The sequence below is a fragment of the Amblyomma americanum genome, chromosome 7 (genome assembly GCF_052857255.1).
Source record: "Amblyomma americanum isolate KBUSLIRL-KWMA chromosome 7, ASM5285725v1, whole genome shotgun sequence".
Taxonomy (NCBI): domain Eukaryota; kingdom Metazoa; phylum Arthropoda; class Arachnida; order Ixodida; family Ixodidae; genus Amblyomma; species Amblyomma americanum.
Window position 1 is genome coordinate 89,922,129 of NC_135503.1, and position 20,573 is coordinate 89,942,701.

Sequence of the window (20,573 nt, forward strand, 5' to 3'; positions counted from 1 at the left end):
TTGAAGAGTCACTCCAGGACGTGGCACGATTTCTTCTAGCCGCATCTTCGTTGCGACGCTTCTCGAGTCATGCGGCGCGTTCTTCTGGCGTCTCTTGAGCGCGTTGTCTCTTCCTCGCTTCGATCTGTCGTTGTTGTGTCCCTTTCGCGCTCTTCATAACGACTACAATACACTGAGGCGAAGCGCATATACAACCTATGTCCGTAAAGTTTCGAGAATGATTTATTTTTTTTCTCTAGAAATGATTCCCCAAAACAAATGTTGGTGCGTATGTGTAGCGCCATCTTTTCGGGCTAACCTGAGATATTTATGTTAATTGCTGTGACAGGCGCTAGATGGCCCTACATTTAGAAAAATACATTGTCACTAGTCGTCTGGGCATTATACTTTGAGTGAATGTGGAGAAATTGACGTCCACCTCGAACAGCCTGTAACATAAAATTCTGTGTGAAGCTTGGAAAGACAGCCACACAGACGTATGAGCTCCTTCGGGACGCTTATGGCAACGAGACATTATCGCGGGCGCAAGTTTTCTAGTGGCACAAGAGGTTCGTATCGGGGAGAACGTCAGTGGAAAACGACACAAAGCAGGGGCGCCCGTCATCCTCACGAAATAAAAACAAGTTGGCTCGAATCAAGGAACTCGTACAGAAAGACCACACCATTACAGTCCGCATGCTATCAGATGCTCTCGGTAATAGTAAGACAACATGGCACTAAATTTTGCGTGAGAACTTGGGGAAATGAAAGCTGAATGCAAGACTTGTGCCGCAATCCCTCACACAGGACCAGAAGGACACCCGGGCATCAGTGATCGCTGATTTGCTTCCCGAGGCAGAGAAGGATGCTGCATTCGTCGACAGCATCATTACTGAAGACGAAACATGGTGTTTTCAATACGATCATAAAAAAAACAGCCAGAGCGCCGAATGGCAGTCCACAAGCTCTCCGGCGTCGAGAAAGTTGCGGCGACAGAAGACCAAAACAAAGACGATGCTGATAGTTTTTTTTTTCGATGCCATATTTTCATGCCCCTCGAGTTCGTCCCACAAGGGCAGACGGTTAAACAGGAATTTTATGTCCGCGTGCTCCAACACATGCGTGGTGCACTGCGACGCCGTCGTCCCGACTTATGGGCATCTGGACAATGGCGCATTCTCCACGATAACGCATACTGTATTTCCCCATCCACCAATCAATCAATCAATCAAATTTATTCCGCAACAAAAAAGTTACGAGGAGGGCAGGTAAAAGCTGTGCGAAACAGCTTGAGGAGCCCTGACCCTCTAGCACACGGACAGCATAAAAAACGTGCGGCTAAGGAAGTACACTTGGACAAAACAAATACACGAGTTAAGCAAAACCATTCGAAAAGGAAAGCACTAGGAAAAGATAGAAGAGAAAAAAAAATAAAAAGGTCAGTGTATGACATCATGATACAAACACTTCACGCAGTTCTTTTGGTGATATACCAGATATGTCAATGTTTCTTTTAACACGCGATTTAGAAGTGCGCGAAGTAAAAATTTCAACATTAGGTGTCCTTAATTGGTTCTGCATTTGGCGACGTACCACACTTCGGGATGGCGAACATTATAAATAGGGAAGTTTTCCGCTAGTTGTGCTAAGCTTGTTATGGCGTCATTATTTTTTAGTAAACAGAGTTTATACAAACGACATAGCTTGTAATCATACATTGATGAAACCTGAATTATATGGTGCTTCTTAAATAAACCTGCAGTGTGAGACCGATAAGGGACTTTACAGGCTAGGCGTAAAGCTCTTTTTTGTAAGATGGAAAGTTTACTAATATTTCCAGCTGTTGTTGTTGACCACACAAGAAACGCGTAACTTAATAAAGAACAAAATAATGAATTATATATGAGCATGTTAACAGACGTAGGGAAGAAGTAGCAGTGACGGCGCATAATGCCGGTTGTCCTGGATAGTTTATTGACAATATAGTTAACGTGATGATCCCATGTCATGTTTTGTGAAAAGTATACGCCCAGTGATTTAAAGTTTTTGACCACTTAAATTTCATAGTTATTTAACAAAATAGGAGGCAACTGCACATGTGTATGGCGGCGGTGAAATAAAACGGCCTACGTTTTGTTACTTTCAACTTTAAGACAGTTCATTTGTGCCCATGCATTAATTTATGACAGTGCGCTATTTGCTCGACTAGCTAAATCTGCACATGATTCACCTGAAGAGAACAAACTCGTGTCATCAGCATAGATTATGTGATGGGCCGTTTCATCGATGCGGTCTATCTCATTAATATAAAGGATGAACAGAAATGGGCCCAGTATGCTTCCCTGCGGGACACCTGCTTTAATGAATTTTATCGAGGAATGTTCTCCTTCAATGGCGACAAACTGAGAACGGTATTGCAAATAGGACATAAAACTTCTCCCAATTCGATTTTTTTCCTGTTTCCTCGTGTGAAGGAGTCCTAAAAGGTCGCTGGATGGGGAGCGTGGAGGCCATTCAAGACGCCATGACAAAGGAGCTCACAGCCCTACCAATTGAAGCGTTTTCCAACTGTTTCCAAGGCCTCATGAATTGTTGGAAGCTGTGTACAGACTGCAAGGGAGAATATTTCGTTGGGGTGCTGCACAAAAGATTTCAATGTTAAACTCATTTTTTGTTAATGGACTCAGGCTCGGAACCTTACGGACAAAGGTTGTATGTATACCCCCGCGAGGCGACACCTCCTCTCCCTCTACCTCAGCGGAGCACATCTGATGGAGCGAGCGGCGACGGCAGCGGCGTCGATGGCGGCGCCATCTGTTGGAGCGCGGCTGCGGGTTTGCTAGGCAACGGCGGCTCAAGGTCGCTTGTCGGCCACGGGCATACGGCATACGACATACGGCTGATGTGCGCGACGAGCCGAAATGTCTCGCTGGCTGCCGTAGTAAAGCTTTCGCTTTAAAACGTTTTACGATGATGTCCTACTAATATCTGAACGCTGATTTTAACACCTACCAATATGAAGGAGTCATCATAAACCTTTTTAAACACCAAAACCTTACGAAATGTTTCAGCCCGAAGCAAGAATTACAGAGGTTCTGGAACTCAAGCTAGGTTCTCATTAGAGGAAAAGCATCCTCTACGCTGTTACGACAGTCAGCAATGCCACAGACAGCGCTATGGTTGTAACAAGTCAAGGTTATAAATAAAAAAAACTATTCTAAACGTCTCAACATAGAGTCCCCAGGCCGCGAGATTACAATTATAAGAGTAACAAATGCCCCGCGGCAAACAACGCATAGTCATCAGCAATAGCGAACTGCGGTTAACAGCACGTTTTCCCTGTAGATTGCCTAAACAGAACTCCCGAACGCAGACCGCATAATAATGCCAGGAAAGTCATGCAGCTCGATTCGGGTACCCAGCACAACCACCGACAGGGCGATACTAAGCAAATCACTCGACTCACCAGCCAAAGAGAATGGCTAATGCTCAGTATTGTACAATTAGCGGTAGTTTTGTAGATAGTAGTATTACTAGTAGCAGTAATATTGAACGCAGGTGTATCCTATGAAAGTAGGATCGATGACATCATCACTCCTGGATCCATGGCGTGCATGTTGGGATAAATGGCGGTAACTATGTAACGTTGTGCTCTGCTCGGCATTAAAAGAAACCCGCCTCTGTTTTTATGATCCGAGCATGTGGTCTGGCCGTCTTGCGATACGGTCATCTCTTCGAGCTTACGGTGACAGCGGAGGAACGCGGTAAGCATAGTGGTCACAATCTGAATTCTTGCCAATGCCAGACAGTTGTATCTCATTTGTTTTTAAGTTGACACTGATATGTGCGCGCACAAACACACAAATATATACACATATGTATATATAGATTAAAGCATGAGTCTTCCCAAATGAGCTTCAAATTGCACCAAATGAGGATGAAATGCGAAGCGAAGCTCGAACATTTCAGTCAATTCAACAGAGTACTTCAAGCAGAGAATACAAAACAAAACATGGACAGAAGCGTAATGCGCTGATCAGGCAAGAATGTCTCCCTTTTTTGCGGAGATGAGATACTTGATCTCCTGGTCACGACTCGCGTGTGCTCGCTGGTGAAAAACGACGCGCCCGTGAAGGCAGGTGTGTCTTCAATTGGGAAGCTCTTAGAGAAGCAGCACTATAATCAGGCTACATTGCTGAAGCTTTCCGAGCATCTGGAGAAATCAAGCACATAAGCCTAGAAGCAAAACAGGGTCCTTAACATGCGTAGTTTCTTTTAAGAGTAGACTCGTTTTTCTCGGAGAAATCAGAGACGCAGTTCAGGATAGAACTGCTAGGCTAAGTGTAACGGGAAACTTTGCACTTGAGTTCCTACCTTTGCCTCGGATACTCAGAACTCGGACCGGCCTCAGCGTAGCGAACGCTCCTCTATACAAGCATTCATATTTTATGATTCCCTAGATCTACATGAAATACCTCCTGCGAGTTTCAGGCAGGCATAACATTCCGGCCACCTGATGCGGTAAATTTTGCGTACAACAGATTCCTTCTCTTACTTTTATCGCTAAGTTTCTACCTACACAGCGCAGCTATAAGAGTTTCAGAATATTGTGCTCGTTACTTAAAAGTGCCTGCACTTCAATAATAAGGAAACGGTATTTCCGCATACCTTACTCCCTGGGAATGCTAAGGGTTGCCGAGAACAGAAGCTCAGGTGGCTTTGCTTAATGTAAGACTAGAGTACATTTACTTCCGCCTCGTTAAACTGCGAATTCGTTTCCCTTGCCACTGATAGTGCTTTGTTTATACCACCGATTTTTCTGTCCTGGTTTTCGATAAAAAGCCTTCTGCTTTATTACGAGTTGTTTTAGGCATTCCTAGAGGCTTTCTCTAGCATAAGTTTGAAGACATTCACCAATAACAAAATCTCTAATGGGGGAAGCTGAGATAGCGTTTCCGAAGAAATCCTGGTTATTGCATTCATGTGAATTTGCGAAGTTAGTTTTTTTTAATAATGGCTGGCAATGGTTAAGCATGCTCATGCGTGTCGTAAGGCCCTATTTTTAAAAACCAATGTCTCCTTTTACGATTCGTTCGGCGCAACGGAATTCGCTGATAGTAACAACTATTTTTTTATTTGGTGAAATATGTTCTGCATATCGCACGGAAACGTTGGAAAGGTTACTGCACGGGCACAGCACTCACGTCCTGGAATTAAGCGGCGTCTTGCTATTTGTTATGTCCTTGATCGCAAACGGAAGGGAAGTTTCTAGATGCCTTGCTGAGATTTGACACTCAGACATTTACAAAGAGCAGGGCGGTAATCCGTCCTATATATTTTTCTAAGCGTGAGCTAATCGTTTTTCGATTCATGTTCAACTTTAGAAAACAGAGAATAGTGAGGATCATTTCCGTTATTGTGTTTGATCTCCACTCAAATCTCTCGTTCGAATGAGTGCGTGCTTCCGCATTCTTCTTACATCATAATAAATGATATGTTTCCTTCAAAAAAAGATGTAAGACGTTGATTCTTTATTTTAAGTCTCCAGCTGGCATTGCGTTCTAAGTAACTGAAGTGAGTAAATATGGTTCCGAGGGCGAAAATTTTTCGCCCACGCACCCCAAATTTATTTCATCAACCCCCTTCACCTCTAAATCACCTAGAGTCTGGAACGGTCCTTTCCAGTATATTGTCGCGATCACTTGCCCATGCCCCTCGCTGCAAAGGTACATTGTAACCTAAGTAACCAAAATGCTTGTGGCATTGTTTCCTAATATTTTTGTAACCACACTCCTTACACAGCGCCGTCAAAAAGCGTACTTAGCACATGGATAAAATTCAACTCAATTCAATTTATTTTCCAGAATGATTCTGGCGGGTTTGTAAGCAAAAAGTTGTTCCTGACAGGTTGAAAAAGGCCCACATAACCACCAACGAGGCAGTAGATGATGAGTTGGTGATGCAGAATAGTAATAAAAAATAAAAAATGCTTTACACACTATATGAAGAAAACATTAATAATAGCAAAGTAACAAAATATACATTAACAAGAATTACGTTTTAAATTTCACACCAGTTCTACAGCAAACAGTAATAACGAAGTATCGATTATAACTTGAAGGAATTTTACATATAATGTTTCAAAATACATTTTTGTGCCTTTCAAATATAAAGATTTTAAGGCTAGGCAATAAGTAGCATGAGCAAACTCTTCATCAAAGAAATAAATGGTAATATATCAAGGAAAAAAAAGAGGCAGGCAGCACATAATGCAGACATTATATAATTATAGCTAAATGAGTACACTTGCGCACGTTTGATATTATTTGTATGGACAGGTGCAGCTATGTGGACAAGAGTTGGTCATGTAACTCTTTCAATCTAGGATTGGTTATGTGTTCGTACTTATTTGGTATTACTGGAAGATTGTGCTGAAGTGCTTGCAATTCACAATTTGTACGGAAACGAGGTGTGAACTAAGTATCAGTGTTTCGTGTGCGAGTGTTTTTATTGAGTTCTAAAGAGGCTAACGACATAAGGAACTGCCTGAAAGAATTCATTGCTAAATCAAATGATCGCAGGACGCTAAACTCGTCAGCACGTTTTATGCTAATTATATTGTACAACTGAAAATATTATGTTGTTGGCGACAAATAATCAATGTTGGCCACGTAACCAATATTTTTTTTCTGCAAGACGTATATCCTGCGGACATTTTTTTGTGATGTACAAACTACTAGCCAGCGTAAAATTCAGCGTTTTGAAAACCTTTCTCGGGTTGCCAAGCGTATAATTTCACTGAGGGTGTACAGATGAGGGGAGCGTGACCAAGAAAACATTTATGGTCGCCATCCTCACATTTTCCTTGCGTCAAAAATCGCAAAAAAATGAAACGGCCGACTCTTCAGCGTCTCGTGTTTAAGTTCGCGAAAACAATCGCGTAGAAAATCACGACGACAAGCGCCAAAGAGCGGAAGAAATGGGATGTGTTTGCACATATGCGGGCGCCTGCATAGAATCATTTCGAACGCTGAGATAACACCCCTGAAAGACCCCAACGCACTTTCCGCCTCTACAACAAGTGACTGCTCCACCGTGAGCATCCGCTAAGTTTCCGTCGTTTGGAAAGAGAGTGAAAATCGGCACATCGATTAATCACGCAGAGCGTGTATGTCATACAGAGCCCCACTGAACACATAGGGCGTGCAAGAGTAAGCATTCGCTGGAGAGAGCCTTGTAGTGGCTGGTTCCTCTTGAAGAATATTTAAAATATAGCCTTTTAATAAAGAATTCCTTAAATTGTCATGGAGAGAATGCTTTTAAGGCTAGCGGAGAGTGTAAGGCACACGAGAAGACAGGAGCGCTTTCTTTGCTATCCGTCCGATGCTTGCCAGAAAAAAAAAACAAATCCGTGAAACATCTTTTCGGCACTTGTGGAATACCTCTTGACCGCAGAACAGACATGAGAAAAAAAGAAGTGCTAAAATTGACTGGTTTTCTACTCTTTACTGGGGCGAAGGACCTATGAATATAAAGGACGGGAGAGCAAATCCTAAGTTAAAGAAAAAAACGTGATTCCATTGGCAAAAACACATCGAAAAGGTGTGCAAAAAGAAAGCTTTCAGCTGCTACGCATTTGTTAGGGCAATGAAGAATTTTCCGTACAATGTACTCCCTTTGTCCTCTTCGCTATTTCACTGTCACATCAGCTACTGCTGAAAACCGTGGGGCGAAACATACAAAACCTCTTTAGTTCCCATACAGAGCGTACAGAAGAGAGGATTGCAGGTAATTTTCCATGCGTAGTCAAACTATAGTTGCAGTTGTCTATATATAGAGCATCGCAAATTTTCATTTGAATCTATGCTTAATTACAAACTATGTGCATTATAAATATTATTATTAATACTAATACTTCTCTACCACTAAGCTTTTTTCTTATTGTCATACCGTAATAAAAGAGAAGCATTAAATGGAAATTTCAATTTGCCTGCCTGTCGCAATGTATACGGATAACTCAGTCCAATTTTCCGGCACAAAAGTCTGCAATACAGTACCTATTAATGTGAAGCTTGCAAATAACTTTAAGCTGTGCTGCAACTTTTTCTTTATTAGCAAACAGGAAGGGCCCTGACTCCACCTTTTTTTAACGGTTTGATGACATTTCTGAACTTTTATTTCCCGTTCCTCATCGCTCTGTGTTCTTTTTTTTTTTTTTTGAAGTGTTACTTCAAGTGCGTATTTCGTTCCCAGACATTTTTATTCATCTTTGCGTGTTTATTTTTCTTTCAATCTTTAAAAAGAATTTTGCTCATTACGCTTGCCTGGTGTATTTAATCTCATTATGCACTGAAGCATTTCACTAGCCGCATGGCTATCGGTCCAAATATTTTTATGCAGTGCCTTGTACTTTGAAAATAAAAAAATGCTTTGACTTGAAAAAAAAGTAAGCAGGTAAAGAGTTTTCGCATGGCAAAGTTGCCGTCTATCGCGTAAGCACTACGCCTTCAAAAATGGCTGTGGTTTAGTTCTGGATAAACCTGGAGCGACGTGATAGCTACAGGTGCCCGAGTGGAACTCGCTCAGTCGTATTGCAAAGGCAGTTTTTCACCGCTGCGTTTCGCTGGGCTTTCCTTCTTCATCCTTGTCCCTAGATGTGAATTCACTCTCTTTCCCGCTCCTCCCGTCTCCATTCCTCCTCCACTCGGTTTCGGCGGTGCGCCACGCCACCGGCAGCTGCCACGGTGGCCACGGCGCCGCCACGCAGAAGGCTCGAAATGCTAGCGTATTGTAGGAACGCGGCGCGCACACCACCTGCGTGCTCTGACATCACTCCGCGCATGCGCACAACTGACGAGGCGGGCGGCGTCTGCTCCGGCGTCGGCGCAGCGGCGAGGCGCCCGGCGCGCACACCAGCTGCGGGCTATGACGTCATTCCGCGCATGCGCACAGCTTGCAGAGCGATGGTGCCACGGTTCAGCGCGCAGCCCCGCTGACCTCGCGAAGTGGCTGGCGTAGTGTAGCTATCGCTACAAAAACCGATACAGTGCGCGGCAGGACCTCAAAGCCCATACTCGCGGTGGCCACCATCTCAGGATCTTAATCTGTCAGCGGGCGATGGTTAGGGTGGACTAGTGCACAGTACGCCGAATGGGCCTGAGCCCTGTAAGCAGGGTATGTACCGAGTTACTGTTTATTTCTCTGACCTCAACTGCAACTAATGCAGACAGGGCTACCAGCGACGTCGATGAGAAACGAGCACTGCTTTATGAACGTGACACCAAGCAGTACACAACAGAGTAAAGTTGAAATAAACAAAATGGAAGCTATTCGTAATGTTTTTGTAGGTGTTGTAAGAAAGACAGTTGGCGCTTGAGGCACAAGTGGATAGCATTGACGACGAAAAACGAAGCCGATGCTGACGAAGCTCGGGCTTGCGCTCGCCATCGCTTCAGAGGCAACAACAACAACAACGAAAGCTAGTCTACTGAGCAGCACCTTTTTTGCAAATATTGTGGCTGTACACGTGGTTTGATTTATCTATAAACTTGGAAGAGGGTGCCGCCAGTTCTCACCCTAGATCTGCGCACTCGGACCTTACTTGGCTCTACCGGGATGACTGACAGCCCAGCCCAACCTGGCCAGCTTTTTGCCACCAGTGTTATCTGTCCCGGTACCATGAGCCAGCGCGACCCTGGCCTAAAAACTATCATCAAAGTTTGCACCCAGAAAAATATCATCAAGAGTAAGTTTCATCACGGCAAGGCAGGGTTAGTGGAATGGGGAGCGTCGCTGCGGTGGCTCAATGGATATGGTGCTCGGCTGCTGACCCAAAAAACGCGGCTTCGATCCCGGCCATGGCGGTCGAATTTCGATCGAGGCGAAACTCTAGAGGTGCGTGTATTGCGCGATGTGAACGCAATTTAACAAACCCCACGTGGTCAAAATTTCTGGAGCCCTTCACTACGGCGTCCCTCATAGTGATAGTCGCTTTGGGACGTTCAACCTCAAAAACCAAACGAAAACGAAGGGGGAGCGGCAGGTAACGGTCGAGAGAAAGTAGACCCGAGTTCGAGAACAGGCTCCGGTTCTGTGACAAAAGCGTGACCAGGCGTGACAAAAACCACCGCTGTGGACAAATCGAGCGCCTCGTACACACGATGGTTTCGTGGGTGGACTGTACATTGTACTTCAATGCCATCATACTAATTTAACTCTCGCAGTTCCTTGACCTCTTGTTTATGGGATCCACGGCAAAAAGTACATTGTAGGCCTTGGAGGGGCTTATAGGCAAATAACAGAGATGGCAGCTCAGGCTTTTAATTTTGATGACGTACTCAATGAAGGCTCTAAACGGAGCATTTGCGTCATTCTTAACAGTGAGCTAATACGTTATAATTTCAATTACGTACGGTCCATATTACGGATAAGACCTGACAGCCGGAAGAACTGCAGAAGTTCACTGAGCCCAAAGTTTACGTTTCAGTTAGTGCCAGTGGACTTGATGAAGACATTACAAAGTTATTTTTTTAATGGTGACAATGACAGACCAGCTTTCTTTCTGATAATGGGTATACAAAAGGAGAACGGGATGCAGTGCCAGACTCGAGGAGAGAGGGGCCAGAAGTGACATTAATTCGTTACTTTCGGAATTGACACCAATTCTTAAAGCGCTGAGCTAGAAGTATAAATCAGGTCATCAGTATTTCCTGTATCTTGAACATGAAGACGAATGCACAGCTTAATAGGGTTACATACACTCAGACTCAAGTGTGGTTGTGTAGAAGCTGGCGCACACATTTTGGCCACTATCAACAATAAGCGATCGTTAGAGCATGGATGGTAGCCAGAAAGCAGTGTCGTTCTTCGGCTCTCGTATCAAATACGAGTAAAGTTGTGCCAAAGAAGTAAAACAATAAATCAGAAAAAGAATAACATGCATTTCATATAAGGATTGTATTTTATTTCGTCCTTTTTTACTTTTTTAGTCTTGCCGTAGAACAATCCTAGATAAATTGACCTCACGACGCCTTCCTCCTCTACAAGAGTGGGAAAAGCGATCTCTATATTAAGTTCGCCTAGAATCTTTGAACCGTAGCTCCGCGATCACAACCCTAGAGGCTTGTAATGCAGAGCACCGCTTGCATAGTGCGCCGCGCTTGTAAAGCTGGTCGGGACAATTCAACACGCTTTGTCGGTTTTTCTTTTGTTCGCCGCTTCAGACTTGGTACATGCCACGAGGAATATTTTCCGCATTTTAATCCCATCGTTTTCTTCCTCCAGGCCAGATAATCCCCGGAGCATTCAGTCGGTCGATTTCTGTTCCTTCCTTGTCTTAGTTTCCTCTCTCGTCCTTCCGTTACTGTACAGATGTCAGCCTCGACGGGGTCTGTAGTATCATCAACGGCCTTAGCCAGACATTGCGTTATTTGTCTTTGCACTGGTCTTTAATGTCGTTGCTTAAAACATAATATACGCTGCGCAGCGCACCACTTAGAGCGGAAATATAATTACAGCAACGTTTTCTCTTAGCGCTGGCAGTAAAAGCAGTAATTTTATGAAACCCAGGCCGCCTTGGTGCAGTAATTATGAAAGAACAGGGTTTTAGTAAAGGCGCTATCCTTATGGTAAGTTCTATCGGGGGTTGGCTTGCGATGATTTCAAGCCGATTACGATTGTTTTGTAACAGCATTTTATCAGAGCCCTCTAGAGTGCTCTGTGGTTAAAGTTTGACTACAAGTCGCTACTGCTGTATTTTTTAATATAAAGCTAGATAAGAATTTTCGTTCTACGTTAGTCAAAATACAATGAGTTTACCTTAGACAAGATTGCAGGAAACATTCCGATGCATATAAAAGTACCTTATAAGTGATGACGTGTACGTTGAGGGACTTACCAACTAAAAGTTAGCAAGGAAGGTTTAAGAATAACACTAATTCTTGCAGATAATAGCCTGTTAAATAATCTTCGCTAACAGCTTCGTTACGCTTTCTTGCCGTTCTATGGCCTGAGCGGCAAGCACGGCAGCCAGTTAAAAGATTAGCTTATTCCGACTTATAAACCAAATCGTAATGATACCAGTCGATTTCCAAACTTTCCAAATGAGGGATAACCTTCTCGAATGAATGTCTGCACACGCTGAGACCGCAGAGTGTGCATCCCAATCCCCTTGGTCAATATGCATGCACACGTTGGTGTGGCCATTCTAGCGAGTAGATTAAAGGCACCATTGATAAAAGTGCTCGCGAAGACGGAAGCTGCGAGCACTTTAGAGGAATTCAAGGACCCCAACACAGGGTGGAATGCTGGCCATCCTCGGGGGAACTAAAGATGCGCCACGCGACAGCAGAATCCTAAATAATGTGTCTAACACTAAACCGCGTCTATGCAAATCTGTCTCGACTACCAAACACTACCCTGGGGCCTGAGATCTGACATCTATATAAACATGATTCCAGGATACAATATGCAGATCCGCTCGCTAGCTTACCACCGCCCATTCGCTGTGTAATGCCCTGTGTTTGCTCTGTGATGCCTCGGGGCATTGATTACCGACCGTCACCACCATGGCTAGGAGTCGGCCTAGTTTTTCTCTCCGGGTTCCTTACACTAACGATACGCAAAACAAATAAAAACTAAGTAAAAATTGTCTGACAATTAAACAAGCGTTCGAACTTGAAATAAATGTTAGATTTATTTTGGGGTCATATTAGCTACCTAGAAATATAACAATTTCTAATTTAGATGTCATTATATAGCGTTAGAAAAGATTTGCCAAATACGACTCAGTTTGTTTGCGAAGGAAATTCAGGGATATTGATCTTTATTTTTCCACAATGCAATAGCTACAGCCCTGCATCTTGATCATTGGGAGGTAAATGAATGAATGAATGAATGAATGAATGAATGAATGAATGAATGAATGAATGAATGAATGAATGAATGAATGAATGAATGAATGAATGAATGTTCTTCCCAGTGCAATGCAGTAAATAGGATTCATCTAGATGCAGAGGTGTAAACGAAATTGAGATACGAAACAAAGGCAGAGCAACAGTGTATGTGAACATTCGTAAGCAAGCGTATACATAGTGCAATAGCAGACAAAGCAAATAGGCAGATTTTCTACGCCCGAAGCAATAATTCACAAATGAGCGGAAAAAAAATGTTTAAAGGTCGTCTAAAACTATGAACACTTCGTGGTTTAAAGATACAGGCGCACGCAACTGCGGCAGCAGGAAGGATTGTCCGGACCCGTGGAGTATCTGTTACGGGTCCAAGTTGGACTTATTTTTGGAAATGTGGCGGAGAGTTTGAAGGATGCTTCACTCCCGCAACCGGTTGGCTCGGTATTGCACTACCTCCGGGATCGGCCTTGTCTTTAGCGCGTCTTTGCTATCCTGTCTTTCTATCCCCTCTTTCAACTCTCCTTGTATCTGCACGTGGTAGCGATTGTGGCTCAGCTTGAGCCAGTGAGCAGGCCTGTGCACTTTCCTTTCTTTTTTCCTGGCAGTAACAGACAGACAGACAGCAGCTAAAACAGAGTTGGATCTAATATTGCATGCACACCTTGTAAGATTGGAGCACAGTCCGATCAAAAAAGACATCACAAAAAGCGAAACAAGGTGTAAATATTGAGTGTAGCCAGAAAAAAAATCTATAAGAATGAAAGCTGCTACGGAAGCTTCATGCCATGCTTCAGAACGAAAACTGTTATGTTATTTGGAGTTACCGAAGGTGTGTTGGTGCTCTAAAATTACCTTTATTTGTGAGCTGCACGTCAAACACTTGCGCCGCCAGTTGATGAATGTGCCTCAATTGGTTTCACATTCTTAGAGCTCAGGTTCACGCCTGCAGTCTAGAAAATGCTATTGCGCTACATGCATTGTATGCATGGTATTGTATGCCGATACATAGCGCTGTAATAACCTCAGATCAGTTCGTTTTCTGTCACTAAATGGACAAAATATTTAAGAAGAATATTTCCGAAGAATATTGTGACAAATGCGTAAACGTAAAAATTTTTATTTTTTAAACTTAAGCTCCTCATGCCCGCCGGCAATGTATAAAATCCGCAGGATGCTTTTCTTTTTATCTGTAGTGCTTGACGGCCGACCTTCTCTTGAAGACTGCCTTATGAATAATGACGCACATTGCAAGCGAAGCTGATATAAGAAAAAAAGAGAAAACCTTTCTGAAGGTTGTTTTCCTGCAATTGTATAGAACTTTTTTTATAATCTACCTTGTAGCAATGCAAACAAATTTCTGACATCTTAAACCTGTATACATCATGCATGCATATCTAGCGATGACAAGGTTTAATTTCAAAGTGCACTGCTTGGGGGAAATTTGTATTTTAGAAAGGGAACTCAGGTTTTGCGAAGTAAATATTGATATAGCGATGGAGAATCTTCCTCTTGCCTTTCATTCCTTCCGGGATTATAACAGCGAATAACATGAAATCAGACAGGTATAATTTGTTAAGCACAGGCTTCGCAGTTTTTCTCTTCGTTCTCTGTTGAAGGGACACATCGTCAGAAACGTTTTACAAGAATCAGTGCGTAAATATTTTAATCGCGCTTTGTATCACATTCATTTGTTCAAAATCAGGGAAAGTTTTAAGTAACATGGGCATAAATAAACATGAGTAAAAGAAAAGGTGTGTTTTCGAAAGAGAAACCCGTTTCACTCTGCCACTCCAAGTTATCGAGTTTAGTTATATTTACCACATAATGAAGGAAAACAGAGAATTTTTTTTCTTTTTAGAAGTGGGGGGGGGGGGGGGGCAGTTTCTATCTTACGTAGCAAGTGACTTTCATCAGATATTGGTTAAAAGTTGGGCTGAATTAGAATGTTAGCGCAAAAGGCACCATGTTGACCTATTACCAGAGTAGAAAAAATGTATTTTTTAATTATCAGCCCATTTATGTGGCGAGCACCTCATCATACACTTGAAGTGTTTCCTATAAACTTTGTCACAGGAAATATGGTAACCAGCGACAAATATTAAACATCGATCTGCGTGAGCAACTAGACGCTGGCAGGAAAAGGCAAAATAAGGTAGCAACACCGCGTATCTTACGCCGAAAATAGAGGTGTCAAACTAGTGAGATTAATTTTCTTCCGGGTTCGCTCTCGCTTGTAAGAGGAGCATGAGTTTAAGTTCTGTTGGATATAAAGTTCATTTTTTTTAGATTCCATGTGTGTTGTTATGGCTGCACGCAACTGCTAACCCATAAGCCGCTACGGTTTTCCCAGCACCGATGGTGACTGATACGATGCACAGCTAGTATCGTGTAGGTTCATTTAGTATGCGAGAGCACGTCGGTGGTCTCCAAGATTCTGTATGCACATACGCAGCACATAGTAGTGGTCACTGCTGTTTTCCTCGAGTGCAGGCCTCTTTCAAGCTAAAATTGAAAATCGTCCGTAAACTCATGTTTTATTTAAATGCTGATTACGCATATAAATGCACCTCAGGTGGTCCAAGCCACCATGGTCAAAACCACTGCGGAGCTTGCGGATGAAACAACAAAAAAAAATTGATTTCACGCGGCTTCGTGTCACTGACGGCGCTAAACCCTCTCTTGATTTTCGTAGCTGAAGTTATCGTCCGTCATGGTCTGTTCCTGAGTACCGTAATTTGAGCAAACAGATCGCAGACAGCATATCCCTAAAAGTTCGAATTTTGCTCTTTGGGGACTATACAGCAATTCTTTTTTTCGGTATCATCCAATATGCATGACATCTGCGCTGCGATTCTATAGGGAAATTTTGTGACTCGGACGCTCTCTCGACGTAAAAACCACTTAATGGTTTTGTCCCGTGAACATGGATTATATGGTAATCACAGCGTGCACATACATTTTTAGACACGGATTGCATACCTGGCCTCCCGCGATTATATACCGGATACGGGCTGTGTGCCGGAAATTACGGTACTAGTTCACGGAGACAAGCAAGTGAATAGACATGCGTTTTGCGCTCAACTTTTTTTTAATTTTTATTTCGGGCAATTTGTCCCGCATCTGCCTTCCTCGAGAAAAAAATACCTCCGTGGGGCACTTTATCCGGTGCACGACAGTGATCGAAAGTGCTGTAGCCATTCTTTTCGAGGTGCTCTCCGACAAGTGTGATAGTCATGGAAGCCACCTTGGACCATTACTGCGGTATAGTGACTGCTGCATTAGCAACGTTGGAGCCTCCTTCGTATTCTTCACCCGCCGCCAAATAAGTGGCGCCGTCACCACCGACTTTCAAACACACCGCTCAGCCTCACCGCAGTTTCTGAAACTTGGTGGCACAGAATGCTGTATGTTCTGTGACTTGGTGCCTAAATCAAGCCCTATTATAATACCCATTTCATTTTACCTAAAGTCTTGATTATTTGAGTGCTGTAAACTAATAATTTCAGATTTTTTGGCGCTCGCCTCGGAGTACTGCTAGAAAAATTTGAAAGATACTCTATCATAATTTAGCGCTCTATTTCCGTGGGAAATGGATGAAGCGGTTGTTTTTCTTATCCACATAGGTAGGTTTTGACTTGCTCGGCTTGTTGCTGTCCATAGAGCTGGATAAGAGCGCCCTTTCGGGATGAGTTTGCACGATATTAAAAGGACTTCAAAAAAGGTTGAAAATGTGTGACTACAACAGTTCTACGGTGTCTTTATTCCTTTTTAGCGACAGTAGTCTGCTTGACTCAAAAATAATTAATAGGCGAAACGGCCTGAAATGAAAACGTGTGGGGCGGACTCCTCTTGATGACGTGAAGTGAGGAAACATTCTTTATTAAGAAAAATGCTCATGACTCTGACTAGCGTCCTTTAGGGACAAACCGAAACTGTAGATTAGATCCTCAGTATTTTCGAGATTCCGCTACCAGCATCGTCAAACCTTAACGCCGAGCACGAGCGCTTCACCGGTATGTTTCCGAGGTGTAATACAGCTCTTGTATAGCCATGTTTGCAAACAGGTATCTGTATGCGCTCGTGCGTGCTAGCATGTGTGCGCGCGTGCCTGTGTGCGTACCTGCATTCGCTCTTGCACATGCGCGCGCATTCGCACAGACCAAAGAGCATTTTCCTGGAATTTTAGTCACGCTATCTCGAAAAAGGTGTTCTGTGTTTTTCATTTTGGTTTTGTGTTTCTCATTTTGGTTTCTCATTTTGGAAACAAATTGACCGGAAGCTTTTTTAGATGTAGTACACTTGAAAGCTTAACACGGAGTAACATTTTTCTCACAAATATATAACAAGCGTTGATAAACAAACAAACCCTTTGCAACGAAGAAACTCTTCTTTGAGCATTATTTGAGCATTAGACACAAGAGCAGACAACGTGACCGTACAACTCAACTCAGAATAGCGTGTACGCAGGCAGGGCTGAAACGCACGATGCGCGTCAGTGAGTAGCAGTCCGTCTACAACTTCAGGCACCAGTTGTAGCACTGTCTTCGTTCGCTTCTATGATGAAATTAGATTTTAAGCGCGCGGTACGCTGGCTGTTGCGATGCTTCGGCGAGGCCCCGGTGAAATTCTCCTTGGTTGTAAACAGTGCTGTTCGCCGAGGATATCATAGTCCTCCGTGACTAGAGAGCGTAACGCATAACGCTCGCGCGCCTCTGTGCAGAAAGTAAACAAACAACATGACGACCTGTGAAGCGTCAGCACCGCTATTTTTCGTATTCCCGGCACACAGGAGGAGAGCTTTGCATTCTAGGCATTCGTTGCGTGGCATCAACAGTGCCTTGCGCCGGCGCCACTTTTGTTGCCCGCTCGGATGCGCGGTCAAATTTTTTATAAAATAATATTTTACTGAAAGGCGCACATTCCATTATATATTCTTTTCCACTCATAGCGAGCCACGCTGTAGAACCTGCGCAGATAGTGCGCATGTTAGAAACGCAATATTCCGCCCTGTATTACTCCTATACAGCATGAAATATCGGTGAGCAGTAGGGTGGAAGCGCGGTATGGTACAAAACGAAACATTAGACATTTCAAATCATGGCGCTTCCGTACTGTCAGAAGAAAATGAAATTTTCGGTTAGTCGATGCAGTCCGGCGTTTACTTGTTGCTCAGGTGGGCTGAACAAAATTTCCATGTATACATTTTGCACTGGTGATGGATTACTTTTTCGGCGCTGACATAGCCAGCCTGGATAGCATGTTACTCTGGCAGGCTAGCAGCTCAAGCGGTGGCCCTCCGGGGAGGGGGGGGGGGGGGTGCGAGCCGCTCTACCTTGCTCCAGATTTTGCATACAACGACACTGCATTCACGCTGTATACGCGACGGCTGTGAAGTATGAGCTGCGTTCCTCGCTCACCTTTTCCATGAAAGCGTCGACCTCGGCGCTGCTGAGATCGAGCAGGATGCGCAGCTCGCGCTTGCACCGCAGGTCCTTAAGCACGGAGTCGTAGTCGCGTTGGTCGGCGCATTGGACGAGACGAACCTTGGCCGGCGGTTTGTGGGCGTACTTGAGCACTTCCCTGAGCCGCACGAAGCCTGTGGTGAGATGGATGCCAGGGCATATGTGGAGACAGGGAAAGAGAGGAAGAAAGATGCAATGAGGTGAATAGGAAAAGGGGGCAGGAATTATTAGCACAGAGGATGAATGCGACGCCACAGAAACTGCCGTTCGCAAACAGGTCGAACTCCAAGGCCGATTCGTTAAGCAGGGAATGTTTTTCCCGTATTTACGGGTGTTCAGTCACGCCTGAACTTTGTCACTGATGCTTCTGCGTCATTTTGCTAGTCACAGTTTGAAGGATTTCCCGTTATGTGAGTGCATTTGCGAATGAATTAGGTGAGCGACATATCTTTCTTTTTCTCAGTACGCTACATCCATGTATATGAGTGTCGTTAGGTATGTCACCATAAGCGGTCAGAAATAACTACCGTCAACTCATAATTATTGCTACAGCCTTTCGGAATCTTAACTATCTTTCTAGCAGGTTATCTCAGTTAGTTACAATTTTAGCATGGAAGGAGCGTGGATCTTCTCCGTTTCCACGATCACAAATTCATGACGTCATGACTGCTTTGTCATATAGTGAGAACTTCATTTCTGCTCTGGTTTCGATCTACACTTGTCACGTCTGCCATTGTTCCTCCCGAGCCATTGGAAGTCCCTCATGTTACAAAACATTTACTGGCATGTGAAAGAACATTTACAGTGTTGATAAAAAATTAGTCTTTCTTAAAGAACCCGTAACAGAGTGCTGCTCGACGTTAATTCTAAAGATTGAACCAAGGCCTTCTGTGAATATGTGTTTGCAGATAATGATATTCGTTTTTACGAGCCAACATGCTCAAATGGCATATCTGCTGACCTTTAATATTATACGCCGTGTTTCAGGTAACTTGAGCCAAGGAACTGGAAAATGTGATTTATAAAAATGCATGATGGGCGCCGAGAAACTTCAGCCAGAACTCGAGCAAAGCCGGCTATGCGTACACTACGCTTTGTACAAGCCATGATGTGCCTATTTTCGTGTCTGCAACGAGACCGATCCATTTTCCTCTTATCGTGCATATTCGGCGCCATCGTCGACATTTTCAAGAACACGGCAGCTCACATTAAACAAGCTTCTGTTAACGTGCCTGTCTTTACTACTCGCTTGGTTTTTCCTGACGCGCGCAGAGTGCCTCTGCTTATGAATATTCACGACCACTTGAGTGCGCTTCTCTCATTCCTTGGTGAAATATCGATCACGTCATATGCATGACGCCAACACTCACTCAGCGAAGAGGAGGTCCTCTGGCTGAAACGAAGCTGCCTGATCACACAACAACGTTTAGTGACAAACCGAAGAACCAAATTAAGTAGGAAGATGTAACGCGGGCACAGTAAACAAAAATAGAGCAGACAATGCTTGCAACAGTTTTCTGGTATTCACATATTGGTCGGATAAACAAGAAACAGAAAGGTACCATAATGCTCCAAAGCAATTACCCTAATTCATCACTCATAAATCAGGAGGAGTTTCACAAGGGCGCTCAACAACCGTACATTCGTTAATTAGACGAGCGCGGGTAAAGATGAATTCCTGAAGGAAGTGCATCGGGGTGAATTAATCTGAAACCTGTATTCGTCTTGACTCTTGCCTTCCCTCCTCCTTCCTTCCCTCAAATCAAGTGCCTCTTCAAAATAATACAAGGCGGGGAGTAATCGTTTCCGTCTGGTACTAAGTAAAGTTATGAAATTTTTAATGACATTCGTTACCTTGTGCAGTACTGAACACAGCCTATAATTATCAACTACGAAGAGCTCCTGGTTGCTTTATTCGCGCTCATCTAATTAAGGAATGTCATGGTGCACTTTCCTGGAAATGCACATATCTATGAAACCCTCTGTCAGAAACAAATTCTACGTTGAAAGTAATACAGGAACGATTTTGGTACTCAGTGATATTGTTTTATGTGTGCAGCGGAGCTCTATATTTTGGACGAGGTTTGAAAAAAGGAAGCAATTATTATATCAACGAGAACGCAGCCTGCCCACTGCAAAAAAAAAAGAAAAAAAGTTGTAGAGCTTTCTGAAAAGCTCGCGCAGCAGCTGAAAAAAGGCCGCCCTTTTCTAGGACTCTACTCTT

General features: G+C 43.6%; 1 protein-coding gene across 1 annotated transcript in view; it reads right to left on the bottom strand.

Moving 5' to 3' along the window:
• Positions 1–20,573, bottom strand: part of LOC144097316 (glutamate receptor ionotropic, kainate 2-like) — a 481,864-nt gene that overhangs the window by 206,799 nt on the left and 254,492 nt on the right. The window contains exon 5 of the mRNA XM_077630058.1: positions 18,305–18,483. Within this exon, the coding sequence (XP_077486184.1) occupies positions 18,305–18,483 (179 nt within the window). The remainder of the gene's footprint in view (positions 1–18,304; positions 18,484–20,573) is intronic.